General features: G+C 37.6%; 1 protein-coding gene across 5 annotated transcripts in view; it reads right to left on the bottom strand.

The window, feature by feature from the left end:
• The window catches only part of Akap6 (A-kinase anchoring protein 6), a 515,042-nt gene that overhangs the window by 251,579 nt on the left and 247,339 nt on the right, over positions 1-16,124 (bottom strand). For all 5 annotated transcript variants that reach the window (XM_074068188.1, XM_074068190.1, XM_074068191.1 and 2 more), the window contains exon 5: positions 10,677-10,799. In XM_074068188.1, the coding sequence (XP_073924289.1) occupies positions 10,677-10,799 (123 nt within the window). The remainder of the gene's footprint in view (positions 1-10,676; positions 10,800-16,124) is intronic.

Raw genomic sequence — 16,124 nt, forward strand, 5'->3', positions numbered from 1 at the left:
CCCAAATTTTCCTCAGTGAACACCATGTAAATGAGCTGTCATGTTCCTTCGCTTACAAAATTACTTGCCAATTACACTTAGATGATCCCAGCGTAATTGCCATGTAAACTGTACCCTGGCTGAGGTAGCCCAAATCATCAGTTTAACTTTACCCTCTCATTATATGGTACTTACCACGTAATTAAATAAATGGCCAGCCACCACCACAATTGTGTATTTGCCCAACAAAATGAAGTGGTTACATTTGCCACTGATTTATCAGTTATGACAATCTATAACACACCTTCCAAGTATAATATCAGAAGCATGGAACTCTGCACATATAAGAAGTTTCAAATTTTTCATCAAAAAGATAAGCCTTATGAAATCTTTGTTTCCTTAAAAAAAAGAAAGAAAGAAAGAAAAAGAAGGCACTAAGATACGAAGACAACAATTCTCACTCTTCCTGAGGAGACTTTCTTCCTGAAACTTCAGTTAATAAAAACGAGTCCAAGCATTTAAAAGTGAATTTAGTTCTTCATGCAACTTATAATTTATTTCATGTGGTTGCATTTTCTGTGGAAAGCAGATACATCTTACTGAGGTTGACATTCTTTTCTGACAGACTGGCTAATATCTCATACAAGATTAAGATAGAAGGGAGAGATCCTGAATGCTGGCGGTGGCTCTGAGTGACGGAATTTTCATTTGCTTCTCTGGATGCTGCCTCCACACCTGACACAGGTAATCACACTGACTTCTCAGCATGGCCATATTAGGCCAAATGGATTCTCAAACAGAGGTTCTGTCTAAAGGGACCATTTGACTTCCAGAACATACTGCTCAGAGTCCCTGATTGAAAAGAAGGTCAATGCTGGCCCAAATATCTTTCTACCCCCTGAGGTGGAATAATTGATGTGTAGCAGCCCCTACAGATGTGGAGTCACCAGGGTGATGGATGGATATAAGTGTATTATTCACACGTACATCTGCTAATATACAGGTCCCAGTGCAAACACCAGGACTTAAGAATATTATGTGGATTTAGGACAATCCCTGAAGGACTCCAGTTCCATTAAAAATTTGTTTGGCAGCCTGGGGCAGATCTAGTCCAACTCCCACATGCTTTATGCATTTGAGAGGGAGAACCAAATCACTTTAACAATAAATTTAATAAATTTTGTAATGTCAAATCATTAACACCCTGTCTAGTCACGAAATTTTTTGGAACAATAACATTAATCTGTGGAATTTTTTAACTCTTTTAATATCTGAGTTAATGTTTTTATTTTGCTTATGCTTTTTTGACTAAGGGGATGAACTACATACCAAAACCAGAAGAAAATGTTGTTATTTTTTCCTCTATAACTGTTTTTCTTGTTACACATATGCCAAATAATACCCAGAAAGCCTGGTGATCAGAGTGCACTTTGGTTTGTAAATGTGGAGAAGATAATTGAACTTATTCACACTCTAACATTAGTTAGAATCTGCTCCTGCAATGATTGTAACATTGCTTTTACAACTGTTCATTCATTCATTTAACAGATTTTTTAGTGTCTATGATGTATGCAGAAGCCTAGAGTAGACAAAAGAGAAACAAGCTGTCCTTCAAGTAGTGATAGCTACGAGAGAACAGTAAAAGTGTGACTGAGAAGAATTTCAACTTCTCCAAAATACCTGAGCCTCTCACACCATGTGTTCTCAGGTATTCAAGCAAAATGTGGACAACTTCCCTGCCCCCAAAAAAGCCTCATCACACATAGCATATTTATTTGATCATCACAACAACACTAAGAAATAGCAGGTATTTGTGTGGCTAATATAAAAATCTGAAACTTTTTTTGGGGTGGTAGTAGGGTTTGAACTCAGGGTCCTGTACTTGCTACACAGACACTTTATCACTTGAGAGACACCCCCAGTCCTTTTTGCTTTAGTTATTTTTAAAATAGCGTCTCGAGTTTTTGGCTGGCTTCTATCCTCCTGCCTGAGGCCTACCACATACCTAGGATGGCAAACACTACCACTGCCTGGTTATCAGCTGAGATGGGGGTCTAACTTTTTGCGTGGGTTGGTCTTGAACGGTGATGCTCCCAGTCTCTACCTACCATAGCTGAAATTATAGATAAGAGCTACCACACCCAGACAAGATCTGAAACTTTTATCTTATTATTTATTTATAGTTAGTTTTTGTGGTTCTGGGGGGTTGAACTCAGAACCTTGCACTTGGTAGGCAGGCACTCTGTCACTTGAGCCATTCCACCAGCACAATTTTATTCTTTTTTTTTTTAAAGTAGTACTGGGATTTGAACTCAGGGCTTTATGCTTGCTAGACAGGCACTCCGCTGCTTGACCACACTTCTAGCTCTGATCTTACTATTTATACTGGGTAAATTGTTTCAAGATTCCAAAATTTTATGTAATACAGTAGATGAATAGAATCTGTGCATAAGGTATACAGAGTAAAACATGGGTGACTGTACTCCCATTCTTGTGATTCTCTTGTCCATGCACAATGTTCTCTGGCCTGTGCATGGAACCCCTAATACAAGGCCCATCTGCAAATTTTTTCATTATACCATTGCCTAAATGCAAAGTGCTTAATAAATTCAGTGCTTCCCTGGCATAGTAGGTAAAAATAGTCATTACTTCTAAGAAAAAAATAAATAAATAAAGTTATAAATTAGTAAAATGACAAGCACTAACAATTTTTAAAACAATAAGAACTCCTGGGTATTATGGTCCAAGAATCTTTATAAACTGCCACATAGAAAGTACATGTCCAGGAAAGACAACACAATTTGCCTCCTAGATGTACAGAACTAATTATATAAGCAAGGAATGTGGTCCAGGACTTATATAATGAGCCTCCTGCTACACTCCTCTCCACACTCCATCTCAAAGTGCCCACATGCTATGAACTCCTGACAGACCCTCCACTCCTACCCACTGAGGCAAATAACTTTGGGTTAGAGTTGGGTATTTCAAATTCTCCAGACAGGAGTAATGCTGTTGTTCTCTATTAAACTCTTGGCTTCTCCCCTGAAACTGATGGGAATTGAGGGGGATAAGCAAATGGAACTTCAAAGCTCCTGTGAGGCCACCAACCCTGCTCATGAAGGCTGAGGGAGGTGGTAGACAGGTGAGCCAAACACACAGCTCTGGCTTTTGAAGTCTGGCTGGCTACCTCCATTAGCTGAGCACACAGCCCCATGGCAGCTGCTGGTCTTTGTGAAGCTGAACTTGCTTAGGCCATGGCCTAAGCAGAGAAAGGTAGGCAGGCAGCAGGAAGTAGGAAAAATAACTCTGACATCTCTTAACTTTAAGCAATGAAAAATGGAGGAGAGGTGGAGTCAGGATGGCAAGCAAAGGACAAACAGTCAGGAGGATTGGGGAAAATGTTCTTGTATGACTAAAAACTGTGAGAAGTACATTGGTTTTTCTCATGATAAAAAAGTTATAGATACAGATGAAAAATGTGTGAAAATATCTCTACTGATAATTTTGTTAGCCAGACACATTAGTAGTTAAATGCAATCTGTTTTTATAAGTACTTAGGGTAATGGCACAATAAGGAAGTTTTCAAAACCCTCAGAGGCACCAATACAATGGATTTTGGTGCTCCAGTGTCACCTTGTGGCAGCCAACTCAAATTGCAGGTACAAATCCTAAAATGAACAAAATTCAGGAAAGTGCTTTAAAAGTTCACCCCTATAAATGTAGACACCACTCTCATACCCACACAAACATGGATCCCATTCATTTTTTAGTACCTATGGTGATAGTTGTTCCTCAGTTGCATAGAGTACACTAATGGGACCAGGAGAAGACTCTCAATCTGTGTTAAAATAATCTAAAATATTCATGGAGTATTACTTGCAAATGCATATACAAAGAGGCAGCTTAAATGTCCATCATCTTGGGAATGAATTAAATAAACTTGCATGTCCACACAATAAAATGTAAAGGAGTTGCTGAAATGTGCAGTAGATCTTCATATTCTAGTGGAAAGATATTTGATATATTTTTAGACACAAAAACCAAGTTATTGAACAGTATGTATGATGTGAATTTTTAAATCCTTAAAATGTATGCATTTTTACATAAAAAGGTTCAAAAGGACAAAGAACATACTGCCTACATTGATTACCCAAGTGAGGGTAAGGGTCTTTATTTTTAATTTTATGCTTTTATATCGCTTGATTTTTTTCCATTGAGCATAATTTAATGTTCTTCTTTAAGTAGACTCCCTTGAGTTCCACAGTTGATGAAAGACAAAGTTTTCTCTGCCTTCAGTACAAGCTCCTGATATGCACTGCACTCTGCGACATTTGCCCCTTCTTTTCTATGTAAACATACAATGTTCATTTTACCTGGTTTCATGTACCCAAACAACAGCCCTGGAACCTCAGTCCCACCCATACCCAGACAAACTTTCAGCAACTTCTGCACCTTCAGTTACATTCAAGTCTTGCTCAGACTTCTGTAGATGTAGGGCAATGGACCTTAGTTAGCCTTGGGGAGGCTGAGGTAGACAAAACATAATATGTTTCTGCCTAGACAAGAGCGACCCTCAAAAAGAGCTCTAATGTCCCTCTAATCTGCCCATCTTTCTCTAATCTACCCCCTCCTTCTTTATTCTTACTTCTCCCATCTAACACAAATGTATCATTGTTCAAACATCCTTTAATTACTCACTCAACTACAGTTTCCCTGATCTTAAGCTTGTTCCTTCCATGTTGAAGTAAGCTAACTTAAGTTACCCAAGCTAACTAGGACACACTGGTCTTTCCAGGACTAGAAACCTAATGTGCTCTTGCCAAGAGTACAGACCTATTTATCACATGCTTATCAGACTGGCTTTCCAGGTCTGCCTAAGCCTGGGTTCCTCAAACTTTTGAGATGTCTGTGTTCTCTTGGAGCAGAACCCATTGAATCATTTATTTTAGAAATATTTTCTGTTCACATTATAGAGAATGATTAACTCCCTTAATATTTAAGAGCTCCTGTAAATCCAGAAGCAAAATACCAATGATCCAATATGAGCTGACAGTTCTCAAAAAAGAAATACAAATGATTCCTACAAATATGGAGAGATACTCAACTTTACTTTAAAAATACAAGAAATACACACTAAGCTGCAATCAGATGTCATTTGCAGCTATCACAGGGACAAAGTTCAACTTCAGTGGTAACAAACTTTGATAGTAAGAATGTGCAGTACTGGGCATGCTCGTGCATTGCTGAGTGTAAATTAGCACAATCTCTAACAAAGACAGTTGTGAAATACATGGAAATTTTGCATGTGCTAGCCTTTTAGCCAGAAGTTTCCCATGTAAGGTATTTATCCTAAGGACATACTTACACAGCAAGATGCAAGATGACAAATTTCCAAGTATATACACTGAAACACCAGCTGAAATAGTAAAAGATTACAAACAACCTGAATTTCTAGCATAAGAGATTGGCTAAACAAATTACGGCATATTCATGAAGGAAATACTGTACAGCCATCCAAAAGGATGAAGTTGTTATAGGTGCTCATTTTGAATTGTTGTACTAGAAACTGAAGGAGAAAAAGAAGCATATATATGCAGTTACTTTTAAATACTTGGAGTAATTCTAACATGACATGAGGAAATAAGGAACAGTGGTTGCCTCAAGGGAGAAGAACTGGCAACTTGGGGGAAATAAGTGAAAGGGTAACAACTTCACCATTTTATTGCCATTGTAGCTATACAAGCTGGTCAAAATACACATTTTTAATACACAATAACTGTTTGTCTGTGCCAGTACATCAAATACTAAACTCATTTTCCATTATGCCCAGAATTATCCTTTCATCTAAACCTGGACTTTATCCAGTTAATCTATGTCAGGCTGACCCTACCCCACTCCTGTGGGATTTATACTTGATTCATGTCATTCTCCTATTTTAAAACAAAACAAAAACTTCCAGGAGTCCCCAGTGAAAAGTTCAATCTGTTAAAAAATCATTCTGTCTCTGTTACCATCCAGCCGCAACCTGCAAGACTCTAAACTCATCTCAGCCATATCAGGTGGTTCACCAGCCTTACCTTGCCTCCCTTACCTTACCTATAAAATTTCCTCCCATTTTCTCTCCTCTCATCTCTACCCAGCAAAATTATATGTCTTTGAGGTCTACATTAAATTATCTCCTTGAAGTTTCTTTATACCCAGGAAGAACCAATAAAATTTTCTGTGTACTTCTAAGGGTACTTCATTTATCCTTCAAAAGTTTACAGTTATATATAATCTATGGTTACCTCCCTCACATTGAAAAATCCTGAAAAAAAGAAAGCAAGTTCACTCACCGTGTATTCCTAGCTTCTAAATAACTGCCTGGAGTTTGCAGGTGCTTGATATATAGTCACCATTTTTCCACATGCTTCTAATTCATCACATTGAGTTTAAATGTTATTGCTCAAGTCAGATTCAGTACTACCACCTATAATCCCAGTATCCAGGAGACTGAGGCAGGAGGATTGTGAATTCAACAGCAGTCTGGACTACATACTGAGTTCAAGGCCAGCCTGGACTACAGCGTGAGACCCTGTCTCAAAAACCAAATGTTGTTTCTCAGACTATTCTGCTGTAATCAGTGAATGTTTGTCCAACATAACATGGCACTGCTCATGCAAATTCACTTTCCAAGTTCAAGACAGGCCCTTGTGCTTGAATCTTTTCTCTGAATCTGGCATAGCTACCTCGTAGCAGTGGAACTTCACTTTCTTCAATTGGATACTCTGGCTGCACATAAAAGAATTTCTGCTTTGCTGCCCTAGGGTTGATTGCATATGATGTGGTCCCCATTTTGTGAGTTAGACATTCATAAAAGCAACTTGGGAAATCATTTCAGCAGCAAATGGATATGAAATGCCATCTCTAGAGAGAGAAGTTACAGTCCTGCTCTGCTGTTTTACTCTTAAATGCTCTTAATTCTGAAGGTAATTATAAATTTTCCTAAAGAAAAAAATCTAAATAGTTTGCCAAGAACTATTTATGATGGTTACTTACTATGGGTCTGTTATGCTTCTACTCAAATGTAGCCAATTAAAAAGGTTGTGAAGGAAACAACTTAAATGTCCAGCAACATGTGGATGGATAAACTGTGGTACATCCATACAGCGGAACACTATTGAGTAATAAAAAGGAGTGAACAACTAACAGGTGCGACAACATGACATATCTCAAAACAAGTACGCTAATGAAAGAAATCAGACCCATCACTGCAAAAGAGTATATTACCTAATCCTATTTATATAAAATTCTAGAAAGTACAAACTAATCTAATAATGACATAAAGCAGAGCGGTGAGGGCTTAGGGATGGAGAAGAGGATGAGGAGGGTTAGGAGGAAGGAATTACAAAGTGTCATGAGAAGCTTTAATTGGGAGGTGATGAAATATGCATATTATCTGGATTTTGGTGATTATTTCATGGGTGTATATATCTTTCAAATTGTCAAAACTTATAAACATATACTTTAAACTATGAGATGTATTGTGTGCCAATTGCACCTCAATGAAGCTGTTTTTTAAAGGACATGGGAAGAGGACAGAGGTGAGAAATGGGTAGAAGAAAAGGGAGTCCATCCAAGGGTACCTACACAGTGCTACTTTTAAAATGGTGTTCAAAGAAGGGGTATGTTCAATATGCACAAAATACCCTTCCAAAACGGAATTTCCTCCAAAATGTCACTTTCTAAGGAGACAGAAATTACAGTTTTGAAAGGAGAAGCCAGGATGCAAGCAGACAATTGGTTATTATGGAAAATCATTGATGTATCATCACAATTTCACAATATTTCTTACAGTTAAAATAAAGCTCCATATCTCTCACAAAGGTATTGTAGAGCATTAATTGATTTGTGTTGGTAAAAATCCTTGGTCACCATCATGGAAAATAACTGAATTAAGTATCAAAGTAGAAATGTACACTGTTGTTATTGTTTTTATATTTGTTTTTCTTTACGATAAATATTAGCAGATACTAACTATTCTAACATATCATACCAGGAGAGATTGTCACTCCAGGGGTTTGCACCTCTGTTCAATTGCATTACAGCAGCCAAAAAGATGTTTAAGTAAACTTGTGTAGCTATCTCTGCTACTAGATAGCCTTGCAAATAGCACTTGCCTACTCATTAAGAAGCGTGTATGTAGGATGAACTGTAAATCTCTAGGCTTAATCATGTGTTTTCTTTCATGGAAAGGTAGATTTTTTTTGGCCTTCTTTTGAGAAGAGTAACTTCATATTAACTACGCATGATGGTATGAAAATGTACATGGCAATTTTGTCAGGAAGACAATGCAGACACAGGCAGAGAAACTCAGAATTTGAAAGATGTTTGGGCCACAGTCTGGGTCTTAGAGTAACAGACACAGCATGCAGTGTAACAGTGACTCTTAGTGATTGTCCTTAAGTATCACTCCACAACAATCCACACACACTATGTCTTCAGCAACTGTTAGACATGATTTATAATTTCAGAAGTGAAATTTGAAATTGTGAGTTAACATTTAGTGAGTGGGTCTGGATACCATAGATTGCACTATTGGAAAAGCAGACCTAAAAATGTTCCTGTTATTTCTATTCCAACCAATATAATCAGAAATGATCATGGAGAAAACTCATCTGAGTGTTAACTATTGGGCAGAAATAAGGCTGTTCTTTAAGAGCACTATATTAAGAAGGATACTTTGCTATAAATCTCTACACTGGAGATTCACAGCAAATTGGGTAATGGTTTCCACATTTTGATTGAGAATATCATTATGAGGCAGATACAGGTACCTGCAATTCATTATGGTCACCTGTAAAAAGTTCTGCAATTTATAAGGCTAGATAGAATACAGTAGTCACTAGGTACATGTGGCAATTTAAATAATATACATTAAAAATTAATTTCCTACTTTTTGAATGCACAGTACCTATGTGTAGTTAGTGGTACCCCCCTCCCCATAGGACAGCACAAATAGAACATTCCCTTATCAGTTTTGGGCTAGAATGAGGTAAAGGCCAACACAAAGATGCCAAGTCAGAGCATCTGGAATGTTGGCATTGAGAACAGGAGCATGCACTGGTTACAATGGGGCTATCGCTGAGCTCCCAGGAGGAAAGAGTCCTTGGTTTACACTGCCCTAGCATGGCTTTCAGTTAATAACCTAAAGTTAGAGCACCCTTTATGCCCCCATGTCCTCTGGGACCTCAAAAACTGAATGTATGTCCTATAAAATATTAAATTAAGAAAATTAAGACAGCACACTTAGTGTGAAATAAAGTTCATATACTCCTGTTTAAACACAGATTAGAATTTCTGTCAGAACAATGCCAGTGAAAAGTTGACATTCTAATTAATACCATTTACATTATAAAGCACTGAATATCTTTATCTTGCTACTATGAAGTGCCCTGTTTTTTAAAAAATGGAAACTCTGTTCACCAGGGAATTGAGTATTAAGGGCAGTATTTAAAAATCCATGTACAAGAGAGGTGGCTAGGGTCACTGACATTTTTACATGCCATCAACGCAGGTCTCTGAAAAGAGAAGCAATATACTCATCCTGTACCACACCTTTTTGTCATTCTTTATCGCCCACAAGGCTATTTGCAGGCAGAAAGAGGATTCTGAGGCTGTTTTTTCTGGCAATGATATAAACCATGCTGCAAAAAACAAATATCTTTCTTTCTCTCACTCTCCCCTCTTATTCTCTCTCTAGTCTCTCCCTTCTTTCTCCCACTTACCATCTCAGAGAGTGGCTCATGTAGGACTCCTAGACAATATTTACTCAATCCAAATTCTGAGCGTGTAAGAGGGGTAGAAAATCAACCCCACAGTTGGGTACCCAAGGATTCTTGTTCACTGCCTTTGTCAATTTTATGCTATCGGTGAAAGGAATAAAGATGAGATCCTTAAAGCTTGAATTTTCATTTCCTGTGACAACGTGCTTTTTCTTCATGCCTTATCACACTCCACTACTTGGTTTCCACCCCTTCATAATTGATATCGGCCATTTGAAGCATTCAGTAAAAACCTCAAGAGGTTCATCAAATGTCCTCCAGTCTATAATTCTTGCTTTTAACATACTCAGAAGCACATTCATCCAAGTGTTTTCCACTTCCCCACCATGGTTTTCTCTGCACACAGGATGGGTATAATGACAGTTGTATTAATTATCTGCTGAAAAATCCACATAGCAGCAAAAATGATGGAGATCATCATTTTAAATATTTTATTAAAATAATGCAGTGTAGAACAGGAAAAGTAGAACCTCTTGATAATGAGAGACTCATTAATTTTACAAGATTTCTAGAAAGCTGTAGAGTGGTCACCAAAATTGTCTTTTTCATTCATTTAATCTTATGGAAAAAAAAAAAACCCTTTAATTTAGAAAGTGAAGGTTGAGTAAAAATTTTCTAAGGTATTTTTAAATACCTACTCTTTTGAAAAAAGCTTTGAAAAAATTGGCTTAAAATACAGAGAATTTAGATTTCATAATATTACTTGAAATGCCTGTAAATAAATGTTCAGCTTTTGTAGCTTACACCATTAAAACTTGGTTTCATTAGCATATAATGACTTTTGATAAATAAAATTGATATTTTACATAGACAAACAAGCATCGTGTTAAAATTCTTCAATGACTGGTAGCAAGAGTAACACAGTTTTCCTACCAAGTGCGTCTCCAGGTAGAGTTTAAGGCCATCCGTCTCTGCTTTAGGGGGAGTCCAGTTCTCAGTGGTTTCCATGGCTTCATTTAACCACTGAATAAATTCATCCAGCTTGTTTACAAACCCCTTGTGAGAGAAAAGAAAGGGAATGGGCAGGACAAAAAAGTGACATTAGTTGGTTGTTTTTTTGTAAAGCCAATGTTAAAAATTCCAAACTTCACCCATGATAAAATTGATGCTTCTGCACTCCCTTCCCAGTGCCATCTTTACTGAAGTGAAATTTCCACTATTCCTGGCTCTTTTATCTATCCAAATAAGAAAGAAACTGTTCTCTTAATTTTTTTCTCTTAAGAATGCTTTCCTAAAGAATTTGGACTGGATTGAGGGGTGTCACTATACAGGTGACCTCAAAACATCAAAAAATTTTTGGTGTCAGACAAGCAATGCCTTGCCAAAAATGTATGTGAGTAAAATCAGGTCTTCTATAAACACTCCAGGCTTTGGGGCTTAAAAGTGTTCCTGTAGAGGTGGAGTTCTTTCCTTAGAATCCTATGGAGTTGAGCTGCCTTAGCTAAACTAGAAATATCTTTTTAAACCACACAAGTGTTTAAAGGTACTTGGACGAGTTCTAATAACAGCCCAAATGTCTGTGGCTGAACCTGAGTGCTATGGAGCAAGGAAGGGTGGAAGACTGGGGCCAATGTACAACCATTAACATCTGACTTCTGGGTAAGTCCGCACATAAAAAAATATTCTTGCCTAGGCAGCACAAATCACAATAATCTTGCAATTTTTCAAACAGTGGTTATAAAATTTTACTGGCCATTTAAAAGAACACATCTGTAGAAATGGAAAATATTTTGAAAACATGAAAACCCAGCTACAAACCTAAGCAAGGGAATGGGGCTGGGCTCCTGCTTTCTATGCCTGGATAAACAGCACCACCTGGAGGTCATGAGGAGCAAGGACAGGCTTCCACATTTCTACTTAGAAAGCTTTGAGATGCCATTTCCCTATAAACTTAACCCATTCTTTAGATTTGCCTTTTGATTAATTTTTTATTAATATTCTAATGTCTAACTGAGGATATCCTGAGACCAAAGTGAGAATAGGTTAAATTCATTTTCTTTATCATGCTTCTTAGAAGTGAGGTTTTGTTATTAAGCAGTCATCTAGATAATTCTTTAAGGTTCATAACCTTTTAACTGGAGCAGTTGATTTGCCTGAAAAGAATTATTAGAAAAAGAAAAGCAGAGTTGAGGAGAAAGGCAGACAAATAACACAACACATTCCTGTCTGTTAAAGGGAAAAGAGAAGCTAGAGGTGTGGTTGCAGAGGCAGGTAGAGTCAGATTAGACTGTGCTACCCTGCTCTGCATGTTGCAGCCCTCAAGATGCTCAGTCTGGTACTCCATGTGGGGATGTAGCTTGTGTTTTCCCATGGGCATAAGTGCTCTATTGAAACAGACCTTAAGTCAAGTCTCAGACAGTCACCCAGGATACATTTCACATCCAGATTTCACAAATGCAAGGTTTTCCAGCCAACAGTGTGGAAAGTGGGAGGTCATTTGGGTTTTTGTGGTACTGGCATTTGAATTCAGGACCTCACACTTGCTAGGCAGATGCTCTATCACTAAGCCACATTCCAACCATTTTTGCATTAGCTATTTTTCAGATAGGGTCTTACATTTTTGCCAGGGTGACCTGGACTGTGATCCTCCTACGTATGCCCTCCTCTATAGCCTGGAACCACAGGTGCGTGCAACCCTGCCAGGCTTATTGGTTGAGACAGGGGCTCACTAACTTTTTGCCTCAGCTGATAGTTTTGGTAAAACCAATAAGAAATATCACCTTGAGCTGAGCATGATGGTATACACCTATAATTCCAGTACTCACCCATAGTCTGAGGCAGGAGGATCACAAGTTCAAGGCCAGCCTGGGCTACATAGCAAGATCCAGCCTCAAAAAATAAAAATAAACAAATATTTTAGAGACAGCTTCATCAGACACTGAAACCTAGGCAATCTGTAATTGGCTGAGCTGAGATCTATGAGGAGATTTAACTTGCATTAAACCCTAGTCTCCAAACCTAATCTAATGATATCACTGAGGTTCCCTTGGATTATACTCAGAAGTCTTTTATATTAGGTGAAAAGTATTCAACAGTGAAGGCTTCATGAATTCCATACAATGCATTCTTTTACAAAATGCACTTGCTGATGATCCACCCAAATCAATCTTCTTCTTTTTCATATTACAACTTTTTCTAAATGCAAGGAATGCATGCCAAATAACTCATTTTGCTCTTTCTTATGTATTTAACATATCTTTAAGGTATCCATTTGTCTGTTTTTTCTGTTTTCCTGCATTTTAATAAATTTAAGAGTTGCTTTGCTTTTCATTTCCTCCCTCCCTAGTATTTGACCCTTTTAATGTAGAAGTTACCCATATTTGAACTCAGTCTTCTCAATAGAGACTTTCACCTGTCAAAAATGTCATTCCCCAAGCCCCCTCTCTGAAAGACTACCCAGGGATCAGAATATTTTACAAATTCATATCTGACTTGATTTTTCCTATAAATCTATTCAGATGTGTACATTAAAATTATAAAAGAAAGGATAGGGTTAATTAGAACTCAAGTCATTATAAGGTATTCTCATAATGGAATTTTTTTGTGAAAAATTAAGAGACCCTGTGCTGACCATATGGACTTATAGAAGTTTATCAGAAAAGCAGATTCTATATGGCTGATAATTAAGATGAAAGTTGAATTTATAATACATATAGTATTAAATAGTATTCACTACTGAATTTGGATTTCAGTTGTTATATTTGTGTCTATAAAGTGGTTTCGGGAGAAAATTAAGTTAGGAAGTAAATTAATTTGGAAACAACTGATTCAGTTCAAGAAGACAAATAGTAAAGGATATTACTTTAAATTTAACCAGTGTTAGACTGCATTATCTTTTCTCCCTCCAAGAAAAACAAAACAAAACAATGAAAGCATACATGAATGCATAGGGACCACATCATAAAAGTTAGTTTTAGCCAAAGAGCATTAAATAACGTGTGTCAGATTTCCTAACAGACCGTGATTACATAGTTAGCTGAAATTTGTGAGATGTAGTTTAAGCAAAGCCCATGGGACCCAGGTGAATCTTTCTGGTTGATGTCTCTGTGCAGCCCAGCTAGAGAGCAGGGCTCTCTGATATCAAGGAAACAGGTCCTTTCAAGACTTTTCTCTGAATTTCTTGTGAATTATATCTCATCCTCACCAATTTTCATTTGCTGCACATTTTCCTTACTCTTTTCTCACAAATACTGTTTCATCAATCACAATAGAAATCTGACAAATCTCAGAATTCCTAACTTGTAATAAAAACCTATGTACTCTTCCCTTTTAGGGGGATCTTAGTTTTCTACCTCATCTACTGCTTTTACCCAGGACTCAGAATATTTTACAAATTGATATCTAACTTTGATGTTTGCCATAAACCTGTTCAAGGATATAAACAGAAATCATGAAAGCAAGTAAAACTGGAGTCTATTCAGTTCTTGATACCATTTTTCTAGCGCTCTCATCCCGTTATCTGTGTTCTATCACAGCACCCAGGGTACCGTGTACTATCCTTACATCATGGGATGCTCTTTCTCAGAGAGTAGGAGAAAACGCTGCTCAATCCCAGATCAGGTGGCTGTGCGGATGTATTCAGTTAGACACGTACAACAAGGGTTTGAGGCTTGCTTTGTGTTATGAGTAATGGAAAACGAAGCTAGCATAAGTAGCAACATAGGGAAATGGAGAACATACACAAAATTATTCATTTTGAAATGCAGATGAAATTCTAATACAATGAAAATTGACCATTCATTCCTTCATTTATTTAACAAATATTTATTCAGTGCCTACTATGGGAAGGACATTATGGGGTGTACAAAGATAAATATCACTGTGTCAAAAATTTCAGAATGAAAGCACGTCTAAACACTGGCTCACTGAATTCAAGTAGTTTTAATTGTTAGAGGAGTTTTACAAAAAGTAAATAGGGGACATTTTCCTGGATCTTGTGAAACACACACTATGTATATCAGAATCCTGTCTATACTGAAATTTGTTCCTATTCTTAGTATTAACCTATCTGGGTATGTTCCTCTAATATTCTGAGTTCACCCATACTTACCTGGAGAATCTAGGATGACTATAAAAAAATCACATTTTCTTCATGACATAATCCAATGCTACCACTGCACTACATAAAAAGCAGATTTTATGCATCTGCAACTCACAGTAATAATCTGAATTACAAAACTTTGCAAGGCCACATTTTAGTCTTTGTTGTTCAAACTTCTGCTAATATGTCTGCTCAGTCTCTGTCTCTCTGCCAAACTGTCCAGGGGCACAAGGAGGATGACCCAGTCCACAAGCTCCTGTAGTTCCCAAACCCTCTCATGGCTTAATTACTTCCTTCTGTGTGGATCCCTCACCATGTTCACATTTGACAGAATCTCTAGGACTGTAAACTCTTGACTGGGGTGAGGCAGGGTTCACCCTCCAGAAGAAACCTCAGTTGTCAAGCTTGGGGGATAAAGGAGCTGCAGTTGCCCTTGCAATGCCCAGTGGGCAGCACACCTCCTACTTTCAAATCATTTATGTTTTGAAAGTTCTGCCATGAGGTGTTTTTTTTTAACTCACTTAAAATACATGCAAATTTATACTTACTAATTTGTAAAAACAAAAATAATTCTAACTAGTTTGTAAAAAAACATAAATTTGAAGATTATACTCATTGGGACATTTACAGTCAAGTATTGTAAATAGCTACACTGTCCCTCTAGACAGGTATAAAAACTCATTATTTCTCCTATCTTCCTAACTTTTTCTCTCCTATAGTAATTTTTTTGGTTAATATAAACTATAGAGATAATCACCGATGCCCTCTGGCAAGGCTGGCTTATGTATCCACAAGAAAAAGGAGGGCCTCCTCACAGCGGGGGCTGTGAAATAGTCATGCAGTGGAAAACAGCGATAAGGTCCCTGCCTTATGAAGTCAAAAGCATAGAAATAGTTTTATTTTTGAGATTACATGATTTTTCCACCAAAATAAAACTGAAACCCATTTCTCTAAGGGAGGAAAGAAAAATTATGCAGCAGGAAGTGGATACTACCTTGTCACACTGCAACCTGGGAGGTGGTGGTCATTTTACAGATGAAGAAAACTGAGGGTCAGTAGGCAAGTGACATGCCCAGTGGCAGAGGCAGGATTTGAACCTACACCTTACTCTAACTTCTGCTTCTCCTGCAGAACCAGACTGCCCACTAGGAACAGCTCTTCCAGAAACACAATATCAGATCCAGGTGAAAGAGGACTAGCATTTCTCCCCAGTCTACAGTCTTGGCACTGAGATAAAATTCCCTAGGTTCTAAGTCCTTTTCCCTTCACAGTCACTATTT

The sequence above is a fragment of the Castor canadensis genome, chromosome 3, assembly GCF_047511655.1.
Source record: "Castor canadensis chromosome 3, mCasCan1.hap1v2, whole genome shotgun sequence".
Lineage (NCBI taxonomy): Eukaryota > Metazoa > Chordata > Mammalia > Rodentia > Castoridae > Castor > Castor canadensis.